The sequence below is a fragment of the Montipora foliosa genome, unplaced genomic scaffold (assembly GCF_036669935.1).
Source record: "Montipora foliosa isolate CH-2021 unplaced genomic scaffold, ASM3666993v2 scaffold_390, whole genome shotgun sequence".
Classification (NCBI taxonomy): Eukaryota; Metazoa; Cnidaria; class Anthozoa; order Scleractinia; family Acroporidae; genus Montipora; species Montipora foliosa.
Genome location: NW_027179690.1, coordinates 452,501 through 465,000, shown reverse-complemented (window position 1 = coordinate 465,000; position 12,500 = coordinate 452,501). Strand labels below are relative to the sequence as shown.

The 12,500-nt window shown below is 38.7% G+C and overlaps 1 protein-coding gene across 6 annotated transcripts in view; it reads left to right on the top strand.

Moving 5' to 3' along the window:
- The window catches only part of LOC137987829 (plexin-A1-like), a 116,845-nt gene that overhangs the window by 35,556 nt on the left and 68,789 nt on the right, over positions 1-12,500 (top strand). For 3 of the 6 annotated variants that reach the window (XM_068833908.1, XM_068833909.1, XM_068833905.1), the window contains exons 4-7: positions 1,174-1,299; positions 2,065-2,165; positions 6,690-6,813; positions 10,859-11,093. In XM_068833908.1, the coding sequence (XP_068690009.1) occupies positions 1,174-1,299; positions 2,065-2,165; positions 6,690-6,813; positions 10,859-11,093 (586 nt within the window). Of the gene's footprint in view, positions 1-1,173; positions 1,300-2,064; positions 2,166-6,689; positions 6,817-10,858; positions 11,094-12,500 lie in introns of all 6 variants that reach the window. The other 3 variants (XM_068833904.1, XM_068833906.1, XM_068833907.1) reach the window with 1 other exon arrangement.

Sequence of the window (12,500 nt, the reverse complement as noted above, 5' to 3'; positions counted from 1 at the left end):
CCTTCGATTTGAGAAGGAGGTTTTTGAACACTAAGGGGGTGACTTCAAACTTGCCCAGACTGAATGTAGGGTCAACACTGAACGGATGGCTCAGAATATCAGATCTTGTTGATCTTAAACAAAAATTTTAGTTTCTAAAGAAACTGTGGTGCTGCGTCGGAGAGAGATTGAAACAGAAATTTGTTTTATCAAACGAGTTGATAAAGGTCAAATAGCCACCGTGAAAGATTGGAAAAGCTGACGTTTCGAGCGTTAGCCCTTCGTCGGAGCGAATAGAGGAATTGTGGTTGTTGTAGGTTTATGTGTGTGGAGGAGCTTGCTTTTGGTAGAAATAGGGTGACGTGAATTTTTGAATTTGTTGATCTTACCCTGGTGCTCCAAATCACTAAGTAAGGCATGGTGGTATAATGACAGTTGAAAGACATTTCGTTTGCCAATAACTAAGTAAGGCATGGTGGTATAATGACAGTTGAAAGACATTTCGTTTGCCAATGATTTGGAATTTGAACCAACTTTGAACGATATAGAATACAATATTGTTTTCTTGAGCAATATCAAGCACTTCGAAGATGCTTTTGAAGGGGTCTTCCTTTTGAAGTTTTGGCAAGGTTATCTACAAAACGAAGACCGTGGTCAAGTTCTTTCAAAATCGCAAATGTTAATGTGTCTTGTTTCCTCTTTGGTTGAAGATCATTTTCCGGTTTGTTTGAAATAATTTCAGGACAACTTTGAAGGGGTCTTCGTGTTGTACCCACCTGTCCACAGGCTCCTTAATTGAAGTGTAAGATAGTTGATTCAGCAAATGAAAGCTTCATTGTATAATCACTCTACTATAAAACATCAACATTATTTTAACTTAGTAACAGTGACAAACGATAAAAATGTACAGGGTGGGCTATCATGTTCATTGACTGGGTAACTAGGGATTAAAACAGTACACTGTAGATAAGGTCACATGAAAACTTCTTGCTTCAAATTTTTAAGCTAGAAAATTTAATGACTGGATTTGAAATACAAAGATGCTAAAACTGTATGATAATACAGCTGTATTAACAATAAATGTACCAATGAAAAGAGCATTGAAACAAGCTTGTCCCCTTCAACTGCTTTGTACTACGACCACACAAAAACAATTTAGTTGTATTACAATATGGCACTTGTTCTTATTCTTAGGCGTCATTGCAAAATGTCGGTCAGAAAGTTGAACCATATCGTGAGTTGAGCATTGGTGTAAAAGAGGTGCGACAGATTAAACTCACTGGTGACTACAAATATTTGGTTGTCTTGAGTGCAGACAAGGTATGTGTTTTCCCTAAAGGTGAACTTAAGGTGGCTCAAACCTTTGGAGGGGATGTCTTATTAGAAGAATTAACTCAACCACACTTTTTTTGCTTAACAGCAATTGTATGGTTCCATATGAAACCCCAATAATTGCTTAACAAGATGTATGTATTAATAAATTAATGTTATTAATGTAATAAATTACCGTGGCAACAAAATAACCATCTAAAAACACCCTAAATTTTGTGTTTAAGCGCTTATATCTCAAAAACGAACTTGGTGACCCCCATTTTTATTGCTGAAAAGGGATTAGCAGGCACACATGAAACTCTCCACAGAGTTTTAAAAAATTGTCTGGTGTGGATTAAGAGCCACCTGAAAATTTTCCAATTGTGAAGGTTGCTGTGATTCTGCTCCAGAGAATTTTTTTAAACTTTACAGAGGGTTTTTATCTTAGTGTGCCAATCACTCTCCAGCAATAAAAAATGGAGGTCACCAAGTTCATTTTTGAGGTACATAAGTGCTTAAACACAAAATATAGGGCGTTTTTTAGATGGCTCTTTTGTTGCCATGGTAGCCCATTAGGTCACATTAATTCGTGCGTCTTGTTAACCTCTTATTGGTGTTTTATATGGTATAATAACAGTGGCGTTAAGTGAAAGAGCTGGGTAGATTCAATCCTTCCAAATGCTACAGTTTATTGAAAGTGTTAAGTGAGCCTACTTAAATAAAATTCTTCCGTAACGTTTGCAATAAATAAGACCTTTATTAATGTTTTTGAAGGTGACAAAACTACCAGTAGAAGAATGCAGTTTGTCTTCAACATGTTCAGAGTGTGTACAATTGAAGGACCCTTTCTGTGGATGGTGCACATTGTACAAAAAGTAAGTTGAAAATCTTTATGTTATCCCACGTTATAAAACTAGCCGAGTTCCGTTTTATTTTCTTTTTAGTCACAAATGTACACACCCCAGGGATAGTAGATTAACCGCTTGATAAGAATCCCGTAATGATACAACTGAAGCCATCAACCCCCGAACTTGTACCATCACATCCCGGCAGCGAGTACCGGTATATAGTTCCCACTGAGCCATCGAAGCAACTGAGATCATGTGATGGTTTGCTTTACATTTAAAACTTTTGTGTGATTTCGAAAATGGCAGCCACCAGTTCAGTTTTGACCATGTGAAGCAGGATTTTGCTTTTTTAGTTCATTCATGGACACTGTGGATGAACCAACTGTATAGACAGAATTTGCAGTAGTGATTTCACCGTTCGCATCACCTCTTAGAAAAAGTCAAAATTAACTTCGATGAAGTTGATCAGGAGGTACAAATGTGCAAAGGAAAGAAATATTGTTTATATATAATCTAAAAAAAGCATTTAATTGGCCTTTCCGAAATTCAGCAGGGAACTGGGGCGAGTTTCAAGTTTTAACTAAGCGATAAATTGACACTACCACATGAAAGATCATGTTGAGATTGATCATTTTCCCAAGTATGGTGCTTTTAGGGTGAACAGAGACCAAGTTATGGACCTTGAAACATGGTTCAAAATCCATGCAAACGTCTCTAATTTTGACAAAGCGTCCCCCAAAACCATATAAACGCTAATTTTTTTTTATCAATTTAGTGACAACTGTAAAATCCCGTCATGTACCTACAATTTGAAAGAAGCTGCGATGAAAATCGCTATGTTTGCCCATTTTAAAGAGTACCACGGAAATCATAAAAATTTTAAGAGTTTATATGGTTTTGGGGGACGCTGTATCAAAATTAGAGATGCCTGTATGGATTTTGAACCATGTTTCAAGGTCCATAACTTGGTCTCTGTTCACAATAAAAGCACCATACTTGGCCAAATGACCAATCTCAACATGATCTTTCATGTGGTAGTGTCAGTTTATCGATTAGTTAAAACTTGAAACTCGCCCCAGTTCCCTGCTGAATTTCGGAAAGGCCAATTGCAAGTCTACTTCTGGGAAAATTGCTTTCTGTATCTAAAGTACATCCCAAAAATAATGCATGCGCAAGAAGTGGCGCAAGAACACTCAGGCTGGCGCAAGAAGTGAAAATATCATGTTTTTGCGGTTGACCCGCAAGAACATTGAAAGCGCAAGAAGTTGGAAAGCTTGCTGCAAGAAGCCACAATAAGTTATAAACCTAAGCGCAAAATGCAAGAAGCGCAAGAAGGTAGCGGGTTCAACTGCAAGAGTAGTTGGCTCATGCTGGTGTTGCTTGTTCAAAGAGCTGATCGCGGATCATGTTTTCCAAAACATAAATCACTTCAAAAACAATATTGGGAAATATTTGATGGTCATGGGATCAGAACTTGATGTTTGGTCATTACCCAGAGTTTATCACACACCGTATTTAACACACTCACTCAAAGAATGGCAAGTGAGCTTGATTGTTTCAAAGGAGTAATTTGTGCACTTTCAGGAAAAAAAATTCCTTCAATTACGCCATTAATTACCAACAAACAGGCTCACAAGCATAACAAACCACTTCTTACTAATGAGCGTTTACAAGCAAATGTCGTGTGATGTCTTCCTCAGCACCAGAAAACTTGTGATATCAAAACAATACTACTAATAAATAACAAACAAAAGCTTCTGCAGCAATAGCTCCTTATCAAGAGAACTAGAATGTCACCTGCGAGATTGAAAGCGCTCAAAGTGAAATGGCTTTTTCTGCTCCGACTGTGTTTCCATATGTAACACCACTAGTTGATGGAAAATGCACACAAATGCAAAGATTTAGATTTGCTTGTTTCATTCCTGTTTGATATCATTTTCAAAGAGAATGCACACCAGCAGCAAAAGACGAACAATTAACAATTATTGGACGAGGTTGAGCAAAATATCGTGATTTGTCAGTGGCGAGCAGATCAATTATGGCTGAGGCAAATAATTAATCTGCGAGACACTGACAAATCACGATATTTTGCGATAATCGAGTTCAATAGTTGTTTTATCATTTGATGACTGAGTTAACTTTAATTTTCAAAATTCCCAACAATTAAATCTTTTTTTGAAAGCTCAGGAAAGCGAACTGCCATTTTCACTCAAGAGCGTGACGTGGTTTCAATTACTCATGAGCAGAATATTATTTGCAGCAAAACACTTATTTGTAGACAGTTATTTACAGACAAACTTATTTGTGGTGGGCTCTTTTTATTATTTCCAACGCTCCACAGTTTGTGATGAACGAAACTCGAAAGACGCTAAAGACAGCTCCATGTTGCGTTTTCGTTCGCACTACAGCTTTTGCGCGGCACAATTAAAAACAACCAGTGACATAAAGTCCGTTGTTGTTTTATTAAGTTTGTCATTCATTTTTAGTAAGCGTGTGTACAAGCCAGATTACGATAAGTTTCATTCAGGCATTCGGACTAACCTTTTAGCTGTTTGATCGGAAGCGATGGGAATCACTACTTCGCTATCGCTCAGGTCCTTATTCACTGTAGTTGCCAGGCAAATTTTTGCTTCTTCGAATTTTCGCAACAGCGATTTTTCGTTTGACCTTCCGAAAGGTCGCTGGAAATATCGTTTCAAGGTGAAACTTTTCGCTTGAAATTGCGCGAAATTTCGCGCGAAATCTCGCTCGAAAGTTCGGGAGAACAAAAAACGAAATTTGTCGAATTTTGTTTGCACTACTTTTGCACAATACTGTACAATGATTATATGATCATTTTTATCAACTGAAGCTTCCATATTGAGCGGTTGAAACCCGAACTCAGCAAACAAGTTGATCATGTCAGTTTAGCATTACACTTCTAAACTTTTACCGTTATGTCATTTGTGTTCTCCATAATATTGTTGCTTCGTTTGAACCTTGGTTGAGCATGAGAAGGGATCAGGATACGAGATAGTTAGGTACAAAAAATTGTGGAGATACGGGATTTTTGGCTGGGGGGACGAGAATTGAGGAGATACGATATTTTTTAAAGGAGGAACGCATTGCTTACATGTGGTAGTGCAGAAACTGTCAACTGAGCTGCGTTTTATTTTTTCAGGAGATTCAAGTTGTCCTTGCGTAATATGTAGCTCTAATAGTACACAATATTTTTTTGGTATCCTAAATCATTACGGTGCCATTGTAGATATCTTTGCTAAATACCACCCCCTGAGAAGACATGTGGTTCAGTGAAATACTAAACCCAGAAAGATTGGAAATCGAGAAACATTTGGCTTCAAGGCTGACATGTTGATCATTTACAACTTCTTGTTAACCACAAGCTTAAGAGTGTACTCCTGTCTCATATTATTTATCATACCAGTGTTATTCCTATCTGTGTCGATATTGCACGGTTGCTTAGTAACGCTAGCGACATGCGCATTAAGGCTTTAGGCTCGCCATGTGCTCTTGCCAAATGGTTGACGTTATACATCAAGTTTGTTTGTTGTTATAAAATAAATTCTGTTGAGATTTCAAGACACTATCATTTGTATACGTACTCGGCAGTAACAATTATTACTGTTTGGATGATGCAGTTAGCCTGAAATTCCAAAGTGATGTACTTGATTTCACACTGACATGGTCAAATCTAAGGTCCCTAATATTTTCTGAACACTTAAAATCCATTGAGTTGAAAAGGCAACCAGTGCTAGGATTAATCCTTATATTTTTTCCTGTTGTAGTTTGATAATTTCTCATTAAGAACAGTAAATTAAATAGTGGGAGAATTTGTTCAGTTTTAACTAAAATAATTCATGTATTATTTTTATGAAACGTTTTAAACAACAATGAATCAATGACAATCAAGAACTTGACCTTTTGCCAAATATTGGTACTTATCTTATAATTATGAAAATAACTAATCATAACTATGTGCTCCTTCCAAGAGGAGTCATTGGTAATCATAACCTGAAGATCCTGTTGCAAATTAACAAAATCAGACTCTTGCCCTATGATCTTATAGCACTTTGCCGGAATCATCGGGAAACATTGCAATCCTTGCGCTGCAAACTGCATTTGGCATATCATTTTACAAAAATAATAATAATAATATCGCTCCAAATATTGACCCCTGCGGGACACCAAACCCTGCTTCAGTCCACATAGAACAAGCTCAGTTGAGCATGAGACGTACCTGTTCAGTAGAGCGTGACTGAAAAGTGACTTTAAAGTGAACTTGAAATGTGCAATAAAATTCCTCCCATGGTCTGTGTTTCAGTTTGTAATTTTTGTACTGAACTGTATCTCTTCTTCCGTGCTTCCTTCTGAGTGTTTTCCCCACATTTTGAAGGGGACAATTGTCCGCTGGCCATTTTTTGAAATTAAGGACAATTTCAATGTCAGCGCGGGATTGGCACAATGGCGCGGCCTGGCTCAAACCCTGTCTGAGGGCTGATGGCATGATATAGTATGCTCCATTGTGACTTTTTTTGTCATTATTTTCTATAGGTGTTCGCAAATACAGGACTGTCATCAAGTAGAGATTCATCCTTTGAAGTTTGTATCAGATGAGGCTAAGTGTGTGAAATTTGCTTCCATTAGTCCTGAGAAAATTCCCCATGATGGAAATGTTGTTGTAAGTCTTGTTACGTCTTGTTATCCTTAATAATACATGTACCTGTATGTATTAACACATATTGGCAAAATGTTTTGTAAACTCTTCTCACATTGAACTTAACCTTGAGAAACTACACGTATGCACTTGCCTATAAGGACAATGTCTACTATAAGTTTTCATTATGGATAAGAATTAGTTGTACATGTAAGTTAAGTGCTTTCGACTATAGAGCTCCAATTAGGAAAACACAGAGTTCATGGAACATGAGCTCCGATTTAATTGCTCATGCTTTCCCACAGCTGTTTAAGTTGGTACAAGACCGTGCATTATGATTAGTAATAAATGCCAAGACGTACGTGTTTGTGCAATTGTGTGCATGTATCAGTTTTACCTGACTGCTTTAAATGCTTTCCCTCCTTAAATGGCCTCCTACAGGTTTTACATCAGACAATTTTACTTGTCAATGAGGAACCCCTTTAGGGGCAAAAGGGTTAAACCAATTAAACCAGTAGGGTAGAAGGCAAAACCAGTTAGAGCTACCAATTAGTGAAATGAAGTAACCATATTTAACGTCAATAACTCGTAACAGTTATTCGGCGAAGGCGAAGTGAATATTGGTGAATATTTACCGAGACGTAGTCGAGGTAAATATTCCCCAATATTCACTGAGCCTGAGCCTGAGCTCGTGCTAAAACACGATAAAAAGGCAGGAAAAGTGCTTGATTAGCTTAGCAGCCGCGCCTCCAAAATGTTATATTCACCGGGTAGCGCGTTGAATATGACACTAATATGAAACTAAATTCTTAAACTCACCGCCCTTGATGCCAGAGAGCGTAAAATGCCATCTACGCAATGTATTTTAGAAGAGGTAAAAATTTGTTTAGAGTGTAACCATTCGGTTTTTAAAGATAACTTCTTTTTGCAGCTTGAAACCAAAAAATGCATGCGGCTACGCAGATCTTGCAATGGGGGAAATCGATCACAAAGCAAAATTTTGCGGTCCTATAAAATACCTGCTTTATGGTCGAGCACCAGTGTTACACAATCTAAATGGGTAATACCCATATGATCTAAATTTAGATCAGTGGGTGCAAGCCATCTCAGATGATCATCCGAGTCATCCAACCATGCATGCACCGTATTTAGGTCTAAGCACCCATTTTGAATAGTGCTGATAAACTGTGTTTAAGTCTAAACGCCCATTCTAAGTAAGCACCCATCTTAAATCGATTATCTTTGAATATTGGTAATGGGTCTCTATTAAAATATTATAAAAATTCGCCTTCATTCAGCAGCGTGCTTCGATGGTGTGGTGGTTATCGATGATTCCTTACGCGTGGCTACTTGACTAGGCTCAACCTTTGTGTCATCCATGTCCGTCGATCATCTTAAACAAAAAAATTTCCTTTTTTTCCCTTTTTTTTCCCTTTTTTTTTGCCTGACGAGAAAATTTCTAAGTATAGGGTAAACTTCATGTAATTGAAGTGAAAGAGGAAACGCATATTTAATAAGTTGCTTGGATGACTCGGATGATCATCTGAGATGGCTTGCACCCACTGATCTAAATTTAGAATATATGGGTATTACCCATTTAGATTGTGTAACACGGGTGGGTGGAGATGCCGGGATGACATTTTCCATCTCTGGGACATTTGGGGTGGCTTTTTAAGCTCAACCTCCATCGTAGACTCAACACAGCACTGATGAGGCCTTGTCGGATGGGATATTGTCTACCAGTGAAATTCTCACACAAGTCGCACCTATTTTTATTGCATTTAAAACAACCGCCCTCTTCGACCATCTGACTTGGAGCAGAGCTTGGTCAAAATTTAGATGGTGCTAGAACTTCACTGAGATTCTTAGTTCGGCGGTAGGTAGGGAAAACAGATTTAGCTGAAAAAATTTCAGTGATTTGAGGTGAAGATCTTAATAAATGAAAGTGCTTCCTAATGATGCTTTGTCGGCTTTGAGCTTTTTGCTTAAAAGTTCAGATCTTGGGATTTTAAGGGCCTTATCACCGGGTAATTTTGAGGCTTGATACCCTGTGTATTCTTCACATCCATTTTGCAAGAAATTCATCAGTCGAACAATTGTGCTTAATTCTCAAAGCTAGCCCAAAAGGAATTGCTCTTTTACAATGTGACCCGGCGGGTGTGAACTAAAAATTGGGAAATAAAGATGGCTATCAGGAGGTTTAGAATATGTGTCGGCAGCAATTTACCAGTTCTTAAGGTGTAAAATAAGATCCAGAACACGCAAAAAACTATCAGAATATACCAATTCAAATTTGATGGTGGGGTACAGAGAATTAATGTACTCAGTGCATTCAAGTAGTTTTGGCAAACCTTGGGTCCAGAGGTCAAAAGTATCATCTCTTTACATGTACCTCCACCAGAGCATCGGTTTTGAGTTTACCTTCTAATAAGGCTTTTTCATCTATTATGGCCATCACTAAGTCTGCATAACTACACGCATTTTAGGTCCCATGGCCGTAGATAAGGCAAATTTCAACAGCCTCAGCTATGCAATCAGTGGACGGAAATTTAGAAGATGTACATGTAGAATCAAGGGCCTTCCTAACGGCGGTAATGCCCAAGTTGTTGTCAATGTTAGCAAGCATTGACACCACGTCCATGGAGACGAGCAGAGAACCTACTGGTAGTGGACCCTTTGCATTCAAGGCCTTTATTATAATAATTGATGGAAGGTTCTGAGATACTGAATTCTGTAAAAGCAGAGACTTGTTCGATAGCTGTACCACAACAAGATGTAATGAGACGGAGTGGGTTGTCTTCTTTGTGTGTCTTAACATTTCCAAAATCTACTACTATACTATACCCCTGGCTTGGACTCTAAATTAGTAAACCACATGGTAATCTCCTGACTAATCTGCCCCTCACATTGTAAAAGCTTTGACAAGAGCAGACTTTAAAATAATAATGACGTTTCCAAAAATTGAAAGTCCTCTTGATGACCAGATATTTGTAAGTTTTTTTAGTATTTACAATTGTCTCTCTAAATATTTTTTCATAGAGCAGAGTATTGTCATAGGTAAAGAAAACCCCCTAAGGCTTTTATTAGTTCATTCGGCCATTTGATGACAAGTGGTTTGCTGTTGCTTGTCTTTAGTGAGCCAATCCATAGCCCCTCTATTTTTGAACTACTTTTTTGTTGAATGCTTTTAGGGGCGATAACTGTACGCGCTGTAATGACCCAGTACTCCCCTGTAGGTTTGTGTAATATTCATTCAAATACTTTTCCATAAAAGTGTCAGTTAACTTAAAGTGCACATGACTCGAAATTTCACCACCAGTTTTTATTTCATATCCTTAAAATTCAGGCTTTGCTTGATACGATTTCGTTATTAGAATCCTCCTACAAATGTCCGAAGTGAGTTTTCCACAGCCCGAACTTCGGCATTTTGGCCAAAAATTTGCGACATTTCCCGGGCGGCCAAAGAGGTCTTCGTGACGTCATAGGTTGTGTTAGATTGCAGCGGGAAATATAAACAACAAGGCAAATTGGAGAGTCTGCGGAAAATATTGTGTTGGTAGCGGCCCTGGGCTAGTCAGCTGCAAAAATCCCAATTTGACCCCAGGCATATCAATGCATCTTCTCCTACAAAGGAGAATTGAAGAAAGAAATGGACTAAATTTGTCCAAAAACGTGGGCCCGGTTTCAAACCCACCCGGCAAACCTACAAAGACTTCGATCCGGTGCTGTGTTTTGCACGAAGGGTTGATCTAGCTGATATTTCTGGGGTCTGAACATTTAAGAAACGAACTTTCTTAACCATAGACCTAACAAAAAGAAAGGAAGATCAACCAGCGATTTCAACAGATCGAGAGTGAAGGAAGGTGCATTGTGAATTGATATGCTCGCACGGGTGAGCCGATGCTCGCGATCGACCACTTCGTTCTGTGCCATACCGTACCAAGTCAGATGGTTCCAATTCTACAATGACGATGGATAACAACTTCCTCAATGTTTTTTGGAACTCGGATATCAACTGAAATGTACTTAGCCCGTTCAGTGAATATAACCTTTTTATTTTTTTCAGGTTGATATTGGTTACTTAAGTTTCCCCATGGGAATGCTAAAATACTACAAAGTAGAAACTGATGACATAGTTTGGATCGGGGTTGCTGCTGGGATTGCCGTAGCAGTCATCATTTTCATCGTTGTTCTCTGCTGGTGTCAGCGCAGAAGCCGAAAGCAGAAGAAGAAATATCTTAAAAGTCTTGAAGTGCAGATGAACAATCTGAAATCCAGGGTTGCTCATGAATGCAGAGAAGGTGCCTACTTACAGTTAATCATTATCTGATACTTTTTTTTGTGTTTGTTTGTTTGTTTGTTTGCAATCGCTAAGGAAGAAACAGTAATGTATTCAGTTGAAACGTTACTACAGTCGTGGTAAGTCCTTTTTTGTTCACCTTGTGTCGTACCTTGTATTTTCTCCCTAAAAGAATTAAACGTATTTTTTAATTATTTTAGCGCAAATACTTTCTGGTTTGGTTTAAGAAGGCTCAAACCAGTTTCAATGTGTTCAACAAACAGGCCTGCGCATGCGTAAGATTTCTTTGCAGAGATTCTTTTCAGAAAAGGAAGCCCAAGTAGGATTGAGACTCTGTCTCCTCATTCAGAGGCAATCGCGGTGACCACTAAACCAGGGAAGAAAACGCGGCATATTACCGGGAAAATATGTATTAGAGAATTGCGTGCCTGACCGGAAACGAATTTTTGTTTTCGTGGCACCAATACCATATCCGGTTATTGTATGATGACTCGGTTGCTCATCCCATCGGGCTATTACATAATTTTATGCTTCACCCGGTATTGCTAAAGAGCTACTATGACCAAAAAATCAATTCTCCTTTTTCGTTGGATTTCAAAACTATATTAACTAAACACTACAATGAATCGTTAAACGATAACTTATTTTGCAGTAGGGTTGGTCTTCCTAGTTCCAAGCATTTCCACTGTTTAAAAAAGGTACCCCGTTTTGTCAGCGCGAAATACATTGGCGACCTTCTGTTGAGACGTGGTGTACACAGGGTTGTGTGTTTGTCATATCGTTCGAGTAAACATGCTATCAAAGGGGTTCGAAAAATGATATTATTCCGATATTATTCTCCTCTCCTATAATTAAGGCTCGAAACAACGGCCTGAGGCATTTTAATCAAACACAACAAGACTGGCTATTAAGTCGCTACCCGACAGTTTCAATCTGCTCAAACATATCAGTAGTTGTTCATCACATAGCTGCCAGGTGATCTGGTGACGTAATTTGGAGGACTGGGAAGAAAAATTTTAACGCCGCATCCCACAACCGCGCGCGGCCTTAGGTGTTGTTTCCAAACTCCCTGCAGTATTTCCATCGCCAAAACTCAACACATCATTCCGTGTCTACCACATTTCCTGCTACTGAATGAACATTCAAGTAGACCCGACGAGATCTATCCTCGCCTCTGCCATGTTGAATTCGAAAATAAGGCCGCGCGCGGTTGTGGGATACGGCGTTAAAATTTTTCTCCCCAGTCCTCCGAATTACGTCACCAGATCACCTGGTGTGAATATCCACACTCTACGTCTGAGGAAAGGTGTGTAAAAAAAATCTTGGCCAGCGTTTAACGTGGGGTATATCTTGTAATCTGGACTGTGACTTATCCGGCCACAGGACAACTCGGCCGGAACCCTATCAC